General features: G+C 40.1%; 2 protein-coding genes across 2 annotated transcripts; one reads left to right on the plus strand and one right to left on the minus strand.

Moving 5' to 3' along the window:
- Positions 1-266: 266 nt before the first annotated feature.
- QDPR (quinoid dihydropteridine reductase) lies at positions 267-10,237 on the minus strand. Its single transcript, XM_063158102.1, has 8 exons — positions 10,129-10,237; positions 9,659-9,963; positions 9,455-9,547; positions 7,698-7,794; positions 6,815-6,955; positions 4,369-4,477; positions 2,922-3,005; positions 267-1,118 (listed from the first exon to the last, which is right to left on the minus strand). The coding sequence occupies exons 1-8, from the start codon at positions 10,235-10,237 to the stop codon at positions 1,010-1,012; spliced, it is 1,047 nt and encodes a 348-aa protein (XP_063014172.1). The 3' UTR covers positions 267-1,009.
- Positions 9,894-18,833, plus strand: CLRN2 (clarin 2). The gene is made up of 3 exons (XM_063157686.1): positions 9,894-11,003; positions 14,745-14,924; positions 15,337-18,833. The coding sequence occupies exons 1-3, from the start codon at positions 10,751-10,753 to the stop codon at positions 15,600-15,602; spliced, it is 699 nt and encodes a 232-aa protein (XP_063013756.1). The 5' UTR covers positions 9,894-10,750; the 3' UTR covers positions 15,603-18,833.
- Positions 18,834-19,250: the final 417 nt, after the last annotated feature.

Raw genomic sequence — 19,250 nt, forward strand, 5'->3', positions numbered from 1 at the left:
GCTCAGAACAGGTAATGCTTGCACTCTTTATCTGAACTGTACTCCCATGTAACATGGCTGGATTTAAGAAAACATTTGCCCCAGCTGAAGGCCTGCCTCTGTGCATGGCTAGTAGATCTTCAGCACACACAGAAATGTATTTTATGCACCATCAGAATTAAATAAGTAAAAAGATTAAGTCCTTTACCACAACTGAACTGTATGTTCAATTAAACCAAATAAAATGTTATCAAGGTATTTGGATTACAGTAATGGAGACAGCCCAGTACATAAAACAATATATATTTATTTGCACAAAAAGTTCCATTTTCAAGTGCATGTATGCTTTTTCTACTACTTTACAGCACTTTGCTTTTAGAAAAAGTCAAGAACAATCATGACCAAGAGAAAGACACACTATTCATTTGACAGAATGACTCTTATCCTACAACTGTAGGCCTGAGAGCAGTTTATGAACTGTAAGGCAAATTAGGAATTCCTTCTCAAGTGAGTAATCTCAGTTTCATTAACTCAAGTGGAACATTCACAAGAAAAGTGTTACATGACTAGGACATGATACATGACTGTGGTGTTCCCTATGGCTATAGCCAACAGTATAGGCAGGTTATATTCTCAGACAGAAAAAGACAGAAAGCTAAAAGATGCACAGTAAGTTGCCAGAAACACTTACTGACAGAGAAAAAAAATCCAACTACTATGTATGCAATCACATGACATAGTTAAGCACAATTCCCATTTCAGAGAAAACAGGTAAATTGCCATAAAATGCTCAGAATTAGGACACCTACAGACTTTAAAGCCTGCAACCTTCATTTAGAGACAAGTTGGTATTATTTGGTAAACAAACGCTGATAGCTCACAACTGACAGCACAAACATTACTTGAAATCTGGTTCCATTAATGGAATAACTACAAACACTGGATACAGAAGACCATTGAAATTATACTGGTGGACAGATTTTCCACATCTTCTCCTTTGTTGAAGTTTCATCACTTCAAGTGACTCAAATCAAAGATGTGCTGCTGAAACTAATTCAGTCTTCCCACCTGTAGTTATCACCTGGATTAGACTGCCAGAGCTGGGTCGATCCTTTCCTTTTATCCAGTCATAAAAGGTTCTGTTTTAAAATAAATGGATAAAATAGGGTGAGGGAGAAGAAAAAAATTACAACTATTATCAGGTATATTGACAGGAAGAATAAAATACAAGCCTATTACTTTTCCTACTGCTCTCTCTAGAGATGTCAATGTGATGTGATCACTGGATTCAGACCCTCAGAACTGTACAGAGGGCCCACAGAAATCCAAGGGACACAGGATTTCCAAAATATCTCAAAAGAAAAGGCCAGGAGCTTAAAATGTCAGTCACTAGGTTTTTTCCTATTTAAAAGAAGTTAGAAAAGGGGAAGGAGGAGCTACTTTAGTTGCCTTTATAGCACATAAATAAAAGAATTTCAGTTTTATGACTAGAATAGAGTTACTAAATTCATTACTCTGCCACTGGCCATTATAACATTATAATATGTAACTGTGAAAGTGGTCTCAGAGGGAGGGAAAAAAGCCTTAAGACATCCAAAACAGTGCTGAGTAAGATGGACGCCTTCTAGGTAGCAGACCAGGAGACTCCTTATCAAAAGGCAGCATAATCTCCTTCCTCAAAATATATTAGACAGAGTGAAGTGTATTTTACAGGTCCTTCAGCCTTCCCAATAATGCACACATTGCAACTATCATGTTGGAATATCCCATAATTCAACAAGAGCTCCCAGGGCACAAAATCCAAGTGCCATATGGGAAAGGATTTCCTGCATTGTTCCCAAGATGCAGATGTTGCTCAGTGAGATTTTCAGTTTTCCAAGCACTGGGGTTAAACTTTGGGGAATTAGAAACAAAACAAACCAATCAACTGAATTCTCCTGTAAGGATAAATTATTTAAAAGTTCAACTTAAAAAACGAATTTGTAACACTGCAACATCTAGCTAAGCTATCCCTGGAGCACAATAAATTAGGGATCTTTTTCTGAACATTTCCAGGCCAGCTAAACTCAATTGATGGGGCCTGTTTTAAAGAGCCTCATCAGACAACTGCAGAGGCTTAAACTAAACAGATGCAACTGAAACCATTTCCATCTCTGGCATCCACCTTAAAAAAAAATTACAGAAAAGGAAATCTGATGTCAGAACTAAACTATTCTCTGAACAATTAGCAATAGGTAAATTCAATTCCAGTTCTAAAAGAGTTTTAAAATGTGAGTTCACACTCAACAGAAACTCTGCTACTCCCCATCACATGGCAGAAAGCAATAGTCATGCTGCACCTTCTCTAACCCTGAGGAATGAGAACAGTAAGGCAGATAATCTCAGCCTGCCCTTACATAAACTACAGCTGAAGTTTCAGCATTTTGCAGCACCATTCAGGACAAGTTTTTGTAGATAGTAAAAAAAAAAAAAAATCTGTACTAAATTCTTCTGAACAAGAGCAGAAATGTTGCCAGTTGATAGAACTGAACTAACGTGCCATAAACTGGGCAGTAAAATGTGTTTAGAAGAAAAAGAATCCCACCCAAGTTGAAATGCTTATTTGCAGTTTATCTTTAAGCCAGGTGTCTCCTGCACCTGCTGTCTGCAATTTAATTTGTCTACAGGCTTTAGGAAATTCTCCAGCTTCCAGCTGCTTAAGGCTATCTTCCTTGCTGGAATCACTCATGCAGAGAAGCTAAAGTTGATGGAGTTAGGCTAATTTTCTCCAGTTAGGAAGCCTGTGCAATTAAACCTGATGTGATTTAGAAAGATACCCAATAAGATGATAGAGGAAAAAAAATCCACCCAAATCCAAAACAGCTATTTAAACAGAACAGGCACTGAGATGCAGCAGCAAGAGGGACAGGGAACAACTGTTTAGTTATCCCACAGATACTCACTCTGCAATGAAATCTAAAGGTGTCCAGGAGCTGAAATCTGCATCAGGCATTGATTTCCTGTTTGCTGGTGTATCTAAGGTAACTCTGTGATTAAAGAAGATAAGCAAGCCTTTTATTTATATATGTTTCTGATGAGCACCACCTACTTCAACTCATTTCTGTAATACGTCCTTGACTTTTACACCAGGTGATATGGATCCCTTGCATCCTCTCCATGTGTTAACAGTCTATAGTCATTAGTTTCAATCTATATCCAAGGCTCCAACTAAGACTAGCCCCCAGCGTCCTGGCTAGCTGAAGAAGTGCCCATTGGAGCCATCACTCAGCCTGCAGTTCCCCTCCCATCCCTCCTATGCAGATGGTGAATGGCAGCAATAAGCCTGTTCACATGTACTGCCCAGCACACCTGCACTACTTCCATGCTTTTGAGAGACCAAGTGCATAAATATAGGAAGCAGTGAGTTTGACAATACATATTTACACTAGATACAATGATATGAAAGGGTTAACTTTCCAGAACTCCCTCACTGAAATGCTGTTGACAATCCAAGGTGTATTTATCCTCTCAAAAATTCAGTTAAGAACAGCAGTTTGCATGAGAACTACACAAGAGCAGCAGGCACAAAAATCCAGTGATCTTGGTGTATGCCTGGCTGTAAAGCTCTCTAGAAGGTGCTGTCAGTTATCCAAACACATTTAATGCCATTCCTGTCTGACCTGAAGAAGTGTCTTAAGAGTTTGTGTGAGGAAACCAAAAGTAGAGAATTCAGGTAGTAGATCAAATCTCTGTACAGAACTCTCTAGTCTTACATTTTGGGTCTTGAACTAGATATGGACCCGGAAAGAAACATACTTTCAATTTTTGCAACAGAATTGATAAAATTAAACATAGTGAAGACCTACTAGGCCATCCACCTTTCACTAGTTTTTCTAACAAAAAATGAAAGCAGGTAAATACAAGCTAAATTTTTTGGTTTACAGGTCCTCAAAGTACCCTAATTTTACCGTTCACGCATGCAGCATCTTATGAAGAAGCATCTTTAATCAAGTGAAAGCCTGTCAAGTAATCCTGTGCTTACTACTATCACAGAGCTAAGTCTAAAACTTTGCTGAACAGTTTATCTCATTTTTACAGTTCTGTCTATCCTGAAATAAAGAAATCACATGTTAATGCATGGCTACAGCTAAACTGGTTAAAAGTAAACAAAATTTTAATCCTAACATCCATGACTGTTTTGCAAAGACAAAGAAAAGAATGCAATCATTTTTAGGGTGACTTGTGTAATTCTTTGTTCATCCAGTGAAGATGCATCTTTTCCCTGTGAGTAGGTCTGAGAGGCTGTCTGTGTGCTGTGAATAGGACACTGCAAACATATCTGGTTGGCTCTAGGTTGCAGCAGTAATTAAATGAAACAACACAGGCAGAGACAACTAAGCAACCACTTACGGTAAAATGGCAACTGCAGCACAGCCAGATGGCAGCCCACTGTTGGCACCAGCCAGACTCTGACAAAGCTGGTGCACTGCTCCTTTGGCCATGCCATAGGCAATCATCCCTAAAAATTAAAAACAGGCAAATCAGAGCACTATCAGAACAGCCCTCAACATCAGCAGTAACATGACAGAAACTAAAGACTGATAAATATTAGGACCACTTACCACAGCCAGAAAAGAATCAGACTTTCAAAACATATTAAAGCATACATATTAAAAGAAAGTATAATATTAATAAAAAGGCTTTAGAAGACATCCAGAAACTACCACAGAACTCAGTTAACTCAGCACTACAGAAATAAACAGCTTACCAAGTCAAGCATGTTTAGTCAAAGTATCCAAATGCACCCTGAAGGATGTGACCTACAGGGCTAAGTTTACAAATTTAACAGAGTAAGATGCTCACAGACTTCAATAAGGCACTCTTCTATTAATTTTCATCATATAACTACAGTATTTGTGAATTTGGACCCAAAGAGACACTTCTCTCTCAAATCTGGAATTCACTTGGTCAGCATCCCAGGTCTGACAGGCCCTGTGGAGAAAGCTACAAAAAAACCCAAGGCTCATGGTAGAAAATTAATAAATAATGTGCAGGAAAAGAAGCCTTTTCCTAAAAACTGCTGCTTTCTAGGCAAGTCAGCATTTAGCAGTGTAAGAGCAGCAAGAACCAGAGCATAAGGCACACTGGTCAGGAACAAGATCTGGACAATCAGAAGTCTCAGATGTCTCAAGGCATATATCTGTCAAGAAGTCCAGACACAGACAAAGTACCTAAGAAAACAGGTCTACTACAACTGAATGTCTTCCTTCCTAGCCATCTATACAGCCATTTAGGCCCTATCCAATGCTCCTAAAGAAGTATTCTGAACATAGTAGAAATACTTCTACAATGTAATTAAACATATTATATAACATCCATTTTTATTAGGAATAATCATGGACAGCCCTAGCTAACTTATTTTAATGTTATGATAAAAATATTCACATGTGTATCATATTCCTCTCTCGTCTTGCCTAAACCAAACATTCTAATTCTTCTTAGAAACCTTTTCATGCCTGATACATTTCTCAAATATCACACTCACCCTGCTTCTGTCACTGTTCATGTAATTTTCAATGTTCTTTGGTTTGCATTATGTGAGGCAAGATTTTCTCATAGGAAAAGAAAAATCTCATTAACAGCAAACAAGAAAAAGATTCTTTCTTCCAGAACAGCCAGTCACAAAAAGGCTAATAAGGCATATTTGCAAAAGTTGAGTAACAACTCTTTCCCAATTCTTCCTGATTTTAATAAGTTGCATGTGTTTGCCCAAAGTACTGCTGTGACTGTTAGAAAAATCCAGACCAGCTGAAACCAGCTATTTCAAAACAGGAAGGCTCATCACTTTGATTCCTGTGTTGTGGTCTCTAACTCCCAAGACCACCCAAACAAAAACTGTGAAAATCTGCCAGAATTCACTTTATTTCATTTGTGTACAGTCATTCAGCAGTTCACTGTAAATTATTCATCTGCTTATTCTCAAAAATAAACCTTTTATCTTTGACTATAACAGATGCCACTATAAAAACAAAAGACTAATCATTAACTAGAAAATATATAGAATATTTTTGCCTGAAGAGTTTTAGACAAAGCTTTCAGGAATATTCATAAATTGTATATGTTTCAATATCTTAGTATCTGTGTCTTAAAAACATTGTTAAAATGACACTAATAAAAGCTTGGGAAATAGGAGTATTTGTCTCAAACTTTCCTTTTGCTGCCTGTGGGCTTGTGTGTCAGTGCCTATTTTTTTTTTTCCATTTTAAATTTCTCCCAGATTTCTTCCTCCATGCAGATCAACATGGATGAGGGGTAAGATTAAAAATGCAATAAAGTTCCTATTAAATAGCTAGCTAAGGACAAAGCCAACAGTCAACAAGCTTATCTATGTTTGAAGCAAAGATAGATTGGAATCAGAACATGAACAGGACAAGCATGGTTATCAGAATCAGCTGAGTCATCACCAACAGAAAGATTGGTCAATTAAGGACTCTGTCTTTCAGAACACAAATAGGAAATTTAACTTTGTCTAAGCACTGTACTTCTATTGCTCTGTGCTTCTAGTCTTCATTGTCTTCCAAACATTTTTCTGTATCATATACTAGCCAAGTATATTTCACCAATGCATGTCAAATACTATTTAAATACTGATTCTACATGCTTGCACTACAGCTTCGAGAGATTCAATATTGTTACCTGTAAAATTACATTTTCCTTACACGTTTCAGCAGCAGGATCCCATCTGTGCTAGATGACAAGAACCTGGGGTGTGAAGCTATTGCCTCACAAACAAGAATGCTCAAACAACTGTCTCTGCCTGCTGGTGTCCCTGCAGCTGTCGTGCACAGCATTTTACCTGGGGTTCCAGACAAAGCAGCTTGAGCTCCTGTCAGAGTCAAGAGGCCACCTTCTTTCAGATGTTTTGTGGCAAGGTGGCTGGAAATAATCGATGTCCAAACACTCTGCTTCCACATCAGATCACAGTTTTTGTATAAAGCTGATTAGGAGGAGAATTAATGAAATTAGCCAAAGGAAGACGACAAACTCTGATTTCCTCACTGTTACACAGAGTGCAATAGCACTATGAAAACATGCTTTCTGTAATTTTCTACCTCTACATTGTAAAATATTCATTTATGTCTTCTTATCTCCTTTCTCTTTGAGCCTGTAACAGCCAAACCAGAAGGGGGAAGAAAGGGACACATTTCACCAGATTTATTCCAAACAGAAAACAAGGCTATTTTTATTCTTGTATCTCTACAGTAGTGGGCAAAGTACAAATTTCATTATGAATGTTACATGTTTAAAAGCCTTTTTTCAATCTGAAGTGTTTTTTTCTGTGGCATGAATAGGCAGTGCCTTCCAATATCATATTGCACAGTAACAGCTTAGAGAGCTGCAGAAGCAACTGAGGTTTTATGCATAAAGCAATGACTTAGGAAACAACATCAATGTGTCCTTCATAACTTGCCTGACACAGGTAATCTCAGCAAAAAGATTGTTATCACAGATAACAATGCTGAGCTCCTTCAGAAAGCACATCAAAACTTTCTGATAAAAATTACTGAAAAATGAAGTGCTGTGCAAATTTAACAGAAAGCAAAAATTCAGAGCACTGTGACTAAGCTATTTTGTGCTTCTATGCTTTTGTACTCTTATGGAAGAGGAAGAAATATTTTTAAGGACTTCTCTCAGGTATCATTCATGTTTTCACCAGCATGTCTATACCAAAGGCTTACACTTGGCTTTGGCACTGCCTCCAGCCCATCCTCCTGCCACACACAGGATTGCATCCACCTTCTCTTCACCAAGAAGCATTCCAACTTGTGCTGTCACCTTCAACACACAGAACAAGAACATACTGAAAACACTGGACTGATAAGGTAAAGAGGTAAACACCGTGAATGCCATAAAGCTACTTTTTCCTACTTATGTATCTGAGTAACACAGGACACAGCAATTTAAACAGCTATAGAAAATTCATATTTATGATTCATGAACTCAAAACAACTGTGTTTAAAAATAACTATAGATGAAAGTCAGACAAATGAAAGCCATAGAGTGTGTGATGTCACTGGAAATAAGTGATCATCAGGGCTGAAACACCTGACCCTTACCTCTACTGCTAACAAAAATTATTACTGACTTTCTTTTGACAGGTTCTTTTCAGAGTATGGTGTTGTTTAAGATAGGAAATGAAACTCTAGGTCTGACAAGGACTACTACTGTCACTTTTGATGACAGTGCAAGAAAAACTAAAGATTAGCCCTCTTTAATGCTTCTATCTAGACCACAACCATCAGTTTGAGTCTGATCACAAAATTTGAGCTTGTATACTTTAAGATATCTATAATTTCTTTTCTTTCAAATATAAGACCTCGCAATTGGTAATGAATTTGTTGGCTACACATTTTCTCTGTCAAAGCAAATAGCAAACAATCTATCTCCCAAGAAGTGAAGAAAAACGAACAGCTTTTACAAAACCATATACTGAAAATTGTATTGTAAACATTCTATGTTACTCTTCCAAGCTTTAGGAGTTGTGCATATATAAAAAACTCCTACTGGCTAGGTATTCAGTACATCAGTAACAGAAATTGGCTTGAAACTTAAAATGTAAAAATGAATGCTATCTGTAGAGAATAAAGCAAAATACTTTTTTCAGCTGGCTTAGATCCTCTCACATTCCCATCTGTGGAAACCAGTGCATTACCCTAGGGATCCCTTGGGGCTTAGGTTCATATGCTTTGAGCATGCCATCTACTTACACACAACACATCTTTAAGTTAGGGTATTTGCTTCATTTTAAGGTGTCCTTACCATCTTGATTACAACTCACCAGGTTCAGTCTATAACTCTCAAAAGTCAAGACAAAAACAAAGCAAAACTGCCTTATATGCTGAGCCTTCAATATCCCGGATCAAGCTCTTTCTGCATATTCAGTTAAAAGGAATTACAAAACATTAAAAAGAAGGGACGAGCAGAAGCTGAAGGACCTTGAGATTCGCGGTACGGCTGCTGCTCCCTGCGTGGAGCCGGACCCATCCCTGCAGCCACCTTGGTACCGCGGGCGGCAGCGAAAGAGATGCACAAACCTGCGGGGAGGCTGCGGGCACCGCTCGGCCGAAGGGATGCGCACCCCCGGGGGAGGCTGGCTGGTGCACCTCCCGGCCGAAGGGATGCGCACCCCCGGGGGAGGCTGGCTGGTGCACCTCCCGGCCGAAGGGATGCGCACCCCCGGGGAGGCTGCGGGCACCGCTCGGCCGAAGGGATGCGCACCCCCGGGGGAGGCTGGCTGGTGCACCTCCCGGCCGAAGGGATGCGCACCCCCGGGGAGGCTGCGGGCACCGCTCGGCCGAAGGGATGCGCATCCCCGGGGGAGGCTGGCTGGTGCACCGCTCGGCCGAAGGGATGCGCACCCCCGGGGGAGATTGGCAGCTGCACCGCCCCACCGCTTCACCCGGCACTGGCCGCCCCGCGCCCGCCGCAGACCCACCTGCTCGGCCTGCTCGGGGAAGGAGTCGGTCGCTTTCACCACTACGCTGGCGTGGGCGTCCGTGTTCTCCGCCAGGTCGATGCTGGCCACCCACTGCCACGGCGAGAGGAACGGCGCGTTAGCGGCCCGCGCCCCGGAGCGCCCAGCACAGCCCGGCAGGGCACGGCTGCTCCCCGCCTCGCCACCTCCCGGCCCGGCGCTTACCCAGTTCTTGGACCTGAAGTACCGCACGCACTGGGAGCCCAGCGCCCCTCTGCCGCCGTACACCAGCACCCTGCGCGCCATGCCCGCTGCTCCGGCGCTGCTCTCAGGGCGCGGACTGGGCCGCGTCACGGGCCGGGCGAGGGGCGGCAGCGCCCGGCCGTGGGCGGGGCGAGGGGCGGGGCGAGGGGCGGGGCGGGGCTGCCCGCCCGGGCCGTGCGGAGCGGGGGCAGCGAGGGAGGAGAGATCCCAATGCCTCGGCCCAGCCGCGTCAGGGGCCTTGTCCCTAGTCCCCAGGGCTCCTGCTGCTGTTAGTTGGTTAATTAATTAATTAATTAGTGGCTCTGAAGGTCCTGCCAGGGCTCGGGTAGCAGTAACCGTAGAAGTGCGGACAATTACGGCGGGTTTTCTTTGGCGCTCATGGATCGCAGCTGTCGCTTGTTACCCCCCATGAGTGCCCCGATGTCCGGCACGGCTGGCCAGGCCGCCCCCGCTGCCAGGGGCTTCGTGCGCCCCGCTGTAATTCAGGAGATTCCAGACCCATCCTTTCTGTCCCTCTGATATCTCTGCCCGCAGTGACATTTACAGGCTGGGTGGGAGCAGGCGCCGGGAAGCTCAGCACGGCTCAGGCGACTGCAGAATCCTTCAGACAAATTATGCTGTTTTGATCCTTTGTCCCCTGCACACAGATGTTTACCCACTTTTTAAAATAATCCAATGAACTGGATTCTTCTCCAAATTTTCTTCACATGAGGTTGCAGTAAGAAACTTGATGTCATTTGAGCAGGACAATTAAACCCCTGAAGAAATATTAGACTGGCCATAGAGATAGGATTACTTGCTACAAAGAAGCATCACCGCACTACAGTGTAATGAAGCCCTTACTTGCAACCATTTCAGGATGTTGTTGCAGCAAAATGTATTTTTTGCCTTGATTTTTAACCATACAGATTAATTGCTGAACCTCCAAAATACAAAGAGAAGTATCTTGAAATGCCTGGTATTCAGCTGTGGATTTTGGAGCATGATGAAAAATGGGAAATACGTCTGACTGCTGCAGAGAGGGCTTGGAGATGATCCCTTGAAGGCACTAAGATGCCTGGCTGCTTTAAAAAGACATTATTTGCCTTGGCTTCCCTAATAAGTTTTGTGTCTTTTATCTTGATTGTTGTTGCAATGGGGATCCCAAAGTGGATGACTGGAAAGATCCTTTGCAAAACAGGGGCTGATTTGGTCAATGCCACAGATCCAGAGCTGGTCAAGTTCATTGGAGAAATTTACTACGGACTCTTTCGGGGCGGCAAAATACGCCAATGTGGCTTGGGCGGGCGGCGCTCCAAATTCACAAGTAAGTACAATTTTGGTTGAATATTTAGTCTAATATCTAGTTCAAATTTAACTTTCTATAATTTTTGTTTACAGAATTTGTAGAATGCAAATTTGTATTATTAAATAAATATGTAGTCTTTATGGTTTGATATTTGGAGTGTGAATGTAAAATTTCTATAATTTCATTAATACTTTCTGCTATAGTTATATTCTGTAATCCTGGAATCAAGCTGGAGACAAAAAATCCCTAGGGCTAGATGGAGAGTTTCCTTTTAGCCTTGTGAAGGGGGTGAAAGTCATTTGGAGATGACCCTGTAAATCATACTTTCCCTTGACTGACTTTTTCCTATGTCACGTTTTGCTCTGCCACCCCTCTGCATCTGTTCCTGCCTTCTCTCTTGAACTCTTGTGAGGATTTTTCCCTTTAAGAAGCAGAGATTTATTTAGCTGGACATATTTCTGTATTTCTCTGGCTGTCCTAATGCAAATGTCTACCATAGCACATATCGCTAACTTTATTAACATGTTGAAGAAATTCTTACCTTCTTTTCTATTAACTTGGGAGACAAAAAATTGCTGAACTTTTAACAAACATAGAAACTTTTCTAAAGGTATTGCTTTTAACATAAAAGATTTTCATTGAAGTCTTGAAAGCACTGAGCTGTACTGTGGATGATTTCCAAATTTCACTCTTCCTATTCTGTAGTGAAAATGGCAATTTGCATTGAAGATTTTTATTTCAGTGTACACATTTACTGAAACTTAAACCAATACAAGTTGAAGCTGTTGCAGTCTCACCATCTCCCTGGCCCACAGCAATGCTGTCCTGTCCCATCCTTTGCAATGGCTCTGGTAGCTGAGGTGAGGTATTCCAGAAGTTAAACGGGCCAAAGATTTAGCCTACAAAAATAAATACTTGTTTTCCCATAGGATCGTGTCTGACTACACAACTACACAAGCACTTCTATAAAAATTGAAGGCAGGTGTGACTGTGGGACTTCAGGGGGAATGTAGAAAAGCACCAGAGCAATCTCAACTTAGATCAGCATGACCAGTTGTTAAACTGGATGAATTTGGACTGGTAACCAAATTATTGCTCAAGGTCTGCCTGCAACTGCAATCATGACATGGACACAGCAGTCATGCTCATCCAGCTCCAGTTCTTGCAGGCCATCCTGATAGACAGAATGAGAACAACTCTGTACAACTTTTTGGACTATTTAATGAACTTTCTGATTTTTTACTGTGCAACCTGAGAGGAAGGCATAATGTTCCACAGTCACTCTGGAGTACATCAATATGCAACTGGAGGACATGAGCCGGCACTCCCTAAACAGAGCTCTCACTGAAGCTAGTAATAATTCTCTGGTAGAACTGTAAAACATTAAGTGCAGTAGGCACAAATATGCATTTTGTTCAACAAGTGTTCCAGAGATTTTCCCTTTTAAATATTTTAATAATTCTACTGAATTTGATATTTTCACAATACTGGTTTCAAACAGCAATACACAATAAAGCTGATACTTTAGCACAATGGTAAGCAGGGCTGGGGGTTCTGGGTTTGACTTGACGTTTTTTGGTTAGAATGTCCCCCTTCATCTCCAAGCATTCTGCATTTACTGGGGTGCAAGAACTTTGAGACTTTCCGTGAGGATTGTGATAATATAAATGGACTTCACTAGCACCATAGATGAAGACAAAGCTAACATATCATATGGTGCAGTATTGCAGTACTTCTGACACTTCAGAATTTCAAATTGCAATAATTTGCTGTTATTGGTTCATCACCTCTCACTTTGTTAGCATCCACTAAAGTAGACTTATGGCTGGAACACTCTCTTTTAGCTGGGACAGTGACTGTTGCCGTAACAGGTGTCTACTGCTCTTTTGTACTCCTAAAGATGTATCATCTGGCCTCCAGCTGCAGCTTCTGGAAGTGTCCCATCCTAAGTGCAGCATGTATGTTAGACCTCAGGCTTGTTGTGATGGTCCTAAGGCACCTAAGCTGGCATGAGATGCTTCTGTTTTGACAATTAATTCAAGCCCTGGAACAAGCTGGGGAAGCCATGTGTTTTGCCTGTGCATAGCAAACACTGCTGGATTGTGTCTGGAGTCTCCATGGCAATATCCTTTTCATGGATTCTTATTTCTGTGTACTAAGCCAGACGCCCTGGGCAGGTCATCAGGACTTGGCTGCAAGACTCAGAAAAGAGACCAAATAATCCTTACAACTACCCTAAAATCTCTGATTGTTTGTAAGGAGCCTTAATTCCACGTGCTTTGTTGTTACACTGCCAGTTATTTTCCAGTCAGAAAGCAACCTTGTTTTTAGATTTCCATTTCTCAGATGTATTTCTGATCCTACTCCCCTCATTTCTTGTTGTCAGAGTCTTCTGTAGCTCTTCTGTGCACCAAGCCCAACTACAACCCCAGAATGAGCTACTGAAAGGGCAGATCTGTTGAATCACATCATTTTTGTGTGGGATTTGTACAGTACAATTTTTTTCTACAGGATCTACTGTAATTTTGTCCTGTCATGATCAAATTATATGCCTGAAGTTCATAGTGACATCTACAAACTGTTGCTGCCTACTTTTTAGATGGTTTGTTTGAACTTTGTGGGTTTTTTGTCAGTTATACAGCACAGGTAGGAATTTATTTATTTGTTTATAACATAGTATACCTTCTTTGTAGTAACTTTTTAGTAATTGGGCAGTGAGTTTTTCAGAACATGTATGAGTGTGCAGTGCTATGCTAGCTGGAGGTCTCCTCTTGATCACCTTGTATTTTAGAGTTCCTCTCAATCAGCTTCTCTCTTTCCTGTCAGTCAACATCACCTACAATTCCCTACTCACATTTCTTCTGATTCTGTTACTAGAGGGCTGCAGGATAAACTGAACACTCAGGTGTACATTTCCTGCTGCTCCTGCCAATCTGGCTCTCCAACAAAGGAACTGTGTCTGTGAAGACAGAACCAAAAAAATTGCTGTTCTCAAGAGACAAGTGAGTGTCAGGATGCTGAGGGAGAGCTTGTGTCTATAGCAAACCATGTGAGTGCTTCAGCTAAAGCCCACCTTGCAACACTTTACAAGCTTCCTACATCTGTGGCTAAAACACTGCCAGATGCCCAGAAAAGCATGAAGGGACCATAAACACTAGATGAGAAACCAAGAAGGGAATCTTAAAGGGCAAACCTGTGGGATTAGGATGTATGAAATCAGGGCAGATCTCACTGGAGCCAACAGTAAAGAGAGGATTAGAAAAAGAAGAAGAAGAACATGAGAAAATAAACAGAGAAAAAGGTGATACCATTTTAGGCAGCAAGGGAACAAGGAAACTGAGACTATCAGACTTCAAATGGATGAGATAAAAAGCATGAGACAGGAATGAGAAGCTCCAAACCAGGAGTTTGGTACTGGGAACAGAGGTGAAAAAGAGACAGGAAAGTCTCTTTTGCAGCAGACAATACAGCACCAGAGATAAAAACATTACCATGCTAGATAAATAAACAAGACTTCAGCCTGAATCCTTATTCACAGATCCTGTTTAAAGGATTATTCCTGTAGCAGAAAATCCCTAGCTTGATGCACTGAAAAATAAAGCATCAGGAACTGAGATGTGTGCAGCTAGCTGAATTCCACATCTCCATAAAAAAACAATCCTTAAATATAAGTTGAATTTGAAGTACCAGCACAGTGCGATGTTTGCCATCATCAAGAAATCCAATACACTGAATAGACAATTTATTTTTTCTTGACAGTTTTCCCACACATGGTGAAAAAGTTGAATACAGGCCTGCATGTGATGATCATAATGTTCCTCTGTGTGGCCATTTTCTTTTCTCTGGTCAGTTTTGGATTCTGCATTCTTAACGCAATAAAAGTTCCTTACCGGGCTATTAACGGTCCAGCAGGAGCATGCCTTTGGAACTTCCTTGCAGGTAAAGTAATTTTCCAGTGTTTTTCTCTAGTCACATTCATAGAAAATGATACAAGTTCCTTCTTTTGCCTTACTGAATACCTCCTTGATTTAAATATTGTGAATACAATGAAGTTGGTGGTGAATTCACACCTATCAAAACAGAACTTCCAGGTAGTATCTTGGCTTACTGTGTCTAGTTAACATTTATCAGGAGCTGTGAATGCCAGCCTTGAGTTTTTATGTCATGGATAAAAGTATGTTTGCCCACACAATACAGCCTAAGCATTTTGAAGGTGTGTAAGCCATGCCTTTGTCTGTCCCTACTCTGCATAGTGCTCAGTGGTGTATTCAGTAGGTCTTTTGAAGCATGACCAAAATATCTGTCTTGTTTTGATTTGATAATGGTGAGTACTCATTTAATTTCGTTGCAGGTGGATTTGTGGTACTTGGAGTCACCAGCTTCATGGCTGCTGTGAAACTTCATCACCTCACAGAAAGAATTGCCAATTTTCGGGAAAATGTCTTTCGGTTCGTTATCTTAGAAGAACGCTTTGAAGACTGTTTTTGGATTTGTGTGGCAAGTGCCACAGCACATGCAGTGAATTTACTGCTAATAGCCATTAGTGAGATTCATTTCCCTAAAATTAAGACTAAAACAGAAGAAGTCAATGTTACAGCAGAGGATATCATGTACTAACAAATCTACACAAAACTATTTTGCTCACGTGAACTGTTGTGACAGGAACAGCTTCTTGGCTCTTCATCCTTTGTTTTGGATAGATGATTTGTGTACAAACCTGTGTAAACATGTCAGTCTACAATACCAGCAACTAACATGTCTGTGAAAAAAAATTAAAAAACCAAATGCTATAAATATCATTATTCTCAAAACAAACTGATATCTGCAGTGAGTATATACTGTTTCCATTTTAAGAAAATTTGCTCTTTGGGGTATTTTAGAAAGTTAAGGTAAAATATTCATCAAACCAAATGTCTTCTTTATTTAGAAAGACAACATGTTTATCACAAATCTTTGAAACTATAAGGTTATTTCAAAAGAGAAAGAATGTATATTTGGCATTTATTTCACAGAATTATCTAGAGCATATTAAGAAGGACATATATCTTTCATGATGTTATACAGCATGGAAAAAGAGAACTTCATCAACTGTGAGGCTAAAGTTATGGGGTAGTAAAGGCTAAGTGTGTGTGTGTGAAATGTTTTTAAAACAGAAATTGTCAGTACCACAAGGCAAAGAAGTGAGAAATGTAAAGTATATGGGATTCTATTAGTCTGTGAAGCAAAAATTATTAGCTGCTAGATGAACATTTTATTGCAGCTTCTGGAAGTAAACAGATTAAGGGTAATAATGCTTTTAGATAACCTGGAAAATATTAATCTGACAGATTAATTTTCTTCATAACTGTTAAGTCTATCTGAAATCAAGTAAAAGTGATGTATGATGAAACAGTATTGAAATGAATAGAACTGGCTAAATGGATGGAAAAGTTACTTTCTTAGGAAGGGCCATAATTTTGACAAAGTTTCGACTAGTTCATGCGTGCTGAGGAGTGATTATTTTTGAGAAAAGGATATGGAATATACCATTAAGAATGGATACAGTGGCCTCTACCATCTCTGGGTTTGGCTCTACAAGGTTAGTAGGATTATGAGTGAAGCAGAAATTTGTGAGGGTGTCTCTGCAATAGGCCCTACTCACCTATCTTCTTCAAGACACCATGAGCCACTTTTGTTTTGCAGGAGCACTACAATTATTCTAAAAAAATTAAAAGATAGATGGAAAATGATGATGATGAGTTGTAGAACTGTTACAATTTTAGTATAAAGGAGACTTAATAAAGCAGAAAAAGTTCCTATTTCATACCACCCTCTTGCTTCATTGTTCTTCTAAATTTACTGGTGCTTTGACTCAGACTGTGCCCTGGGCCACACTCCAGGAAGATGGTGCAATAGCCTGCACATGGATAGGCAGCAAACAAACCCAGGCTACAAAGGTGTCTTAGATGGTAACAACACTATGGCCCTGAAAACTGTCCACAGGGCCCTCTGTGGTACCACCTTCTCCTTCCAGAAAATTCTGAATGGCTTTGAGATAGAAAAACTTGAAGTGCAGCATAATTACACCAGTAGAAAATGTAATACTTGTCATTTGTAATTGTTCTATGAACATGTAATGTAATTGTTCTATGAACATTCTAAAGAATTATATTGTGGCATGTAACTTAGCTTTTACTAAATATAATTCTCTTCTGGAGGTGAGAAGGAAGCAGATTCTTAAATCCTCCATATTGAGCGATTGCTGTGAAAATGCTTTTCAGTAGCATTGATATGCATGTGTTGCAACACATTTTCATACTGATAATGAACTGCTTGATGGCCCACAAATTTTGAACCCCTCCAAAAATATTACTGAATAAGAATCATGGGACCATTTAGGTAAGGACAAGATTAAAGATTTATTGGAGTGGATTACTAGGGAGGTCACAGTAGCTCTGAAAGAACCTGTAGAATGCACTGTATACATGAAGTTAAAGGGGATGACTGGGCTGATTAGTGTTGTAATTTCTTGGTTTGAATCAATTCAAGAATGGAACATATTCTGCAGTAAAGGTCCAAAAGAAGATTTCTCTCACAGCAGACCTATGAACCATCCTTGTGGGATACTGTAGTTGCACAAGTTGAATGACCAAATAACATTCTCACCAATGACTGTGCTGTGACCTGTGAGAAAATAGAATTTTCAGTTCAGAGTGAACAGAAGTATCCTCATGCATGAACTAAACTTAATGAAACAGATGTGAGGCTAAATTAAACTTTCAGCTGCACAGGTTGTCTGAGTTTAGGCACTGCTAAGATACACTGATAGGTCAATGCATGGAATATTTGCCCTGGGATATTTTGTCTGGAGAAAAAAAGGTTAAGTGCAGGTATACATATTTGAAATGTGCAATTATAAAGCCCACCTTGGAGTTAACAATAAGTAAGTTTATCACTCAGACCTTTTCAGCTTTCCCTTGAACCTCATAAACTAATTTCAAAAGTGTGCAACTTGATATATGTGGTCTACTTTATTTACACATTTTTATTATGCTTCACATAGTGTATCTGATCATATGCATGCTCAACATGTAAAAATGAGCACTTCTCTGGGGGCATTTCTTACCTTGGAAGATTTGAAATCCCAGATGAGAATATTTATATCTACCCAGAGTAATATCTACCCAGAACTTTGAAGATATTTTGGGCCCAATCCTGTCTTTCCATAAAATTCAAGACAACTTCATATATCTGAGAAATACCGACTTAATTTGTATGTACAGAATAATATCTAGAAACTACATGAATGTGGAGAAGCTATGGAGCTATGGAGTTCAAAGAACTAAAAAACTGTTAATTCAAGAGCCTTGCCAAAATAAATGAAGCTGAAAATTAATTGCCACATTGACTCTTTAAATAATATTGTGGTTTAATGTTAGAAATATGTATTTTTACAAGATAAATCAAATTGGGTCCTCAGTCATTGTTTCTGAGTGCTGCTGTCCTTAATAAAACATGTTATTTGTCTCTCTACCACTTCATGGGAAAAGCTGTGAGGTGGGAAATCTAGTGGACTCCTAGTGAACAGGCCCAGCTCCTTCTACATCATGTTCTGCTTATCTAACAGTCTAACTCCACTTAAGGATGTATGGAAAAGCAAACATTGTTATATATATATTCATAAGGTGTCTTATTCTTACATATTTAAATGAAATACTTAAAATCTATGCTTCACACTTCAGGGCAGGGAAACAAACAAAAAATGTCTCAATCACCTGAAATTAAAATCCAGCGCATGTTCAGTGCTCTTCAGACTGACAATACAATTGTCAGCAAACTCTAACCAGTTCTTTTCCGTGCAGTGCTTTTGCTCACCATAAATCTACTTCTGATATTACAGCGATGACCCTGTATTCTGCTCTGAACTTTCCTGACAGAATGTAACCACAGTCATTGTCATTGGTTTGTGTTTTTTTCATTTGCCACATTTTTATTTCTTTCCGTAATTTCAGCCTGAAATTGTTACAGTAACGTGCGTTTGCAATAAAGTTTTATTTTTCCTAAATAATTCACATTTTAATCTTCAATATGCAAATTAAGTACACGGACTAGGGCTGCCTAAATCTGTGATAAACCCCCGAGAGAAGTATGACCACCTATCTAGAACATGCCACGAGAGGGCAAAAATCCACTGTGAAGCTGAGCCGCCCCCTCGCACGAATGATGCCTGTGAAAAACGCCAATCACTTGTTTTTAAAATTTTAAAAGTTTAATAGTAATAAAATG

Source organism: Melospiza melodia, chromosome 5, assembly GCF_035770615.1.
Source record: "Melospiza melodia melodia isolate bMelMel2 chromosome 5, bMelMel2.pri, whole genome shotgun sequence".
Taxonomy (NCBI): Eukaryota; Metazoa; Chordata; class Aves; order Passeriformes; family Passerellidae; genus Melospiza; species Melospiza melodia.

What these genes read in the sequence shown, in the direction of transcription:
- QDPR (XM_063158102.1), bottom strand. Translation starts at nt 10,237, where the DNA reads ATGTCACTGCGGGCAGAGATATCAGAGGGACAGAAAGGATGGGTCTGG. An exon ending in AGGCAGTGCCAAAGCCAAGT is followed by an intron (nt 6,956 to 7,697) that starts GTAAGCCTTTGG and finishes CCTCCTAATCAG; the next exon opens with CTTTATACAAAAACTGTGAT. An exon ending in CCTTTAGATTTCATTGCAGA is followed by an intron (nt 1,119 to 2,921) that starts GTGAGTATCTGT and finishes ATTTTAAAACAG; the next exon opens with AACCTTTTATGACTGGATAA.
- CLRN2 (XM_063157686.1), top strand. Translation starts at nt 10,751, where the DNA reads ATGCCTGGCTGCTTTAAAAAGACATTATTTGCCTTGGCTTCCCTAATA. An exon ending in GCGGCGCTCCAAATTCACAA is followed by an intron (nt 11,004 to 14,744) that starts GTAAGTACAATT and finishes TTTTCTTGACAG; the next exon opens with TTTTCCCACACATGGTGAAA. An exon ending in CCTTTGGAACTTCCTTGCAG is followed by an intron (nt 14,925 to 15,336) that starts GTAAAGTAATTT and finishes ATTTCGTTGCAG; the next exon opens with GTGGATTTGTGGTACTTGGA.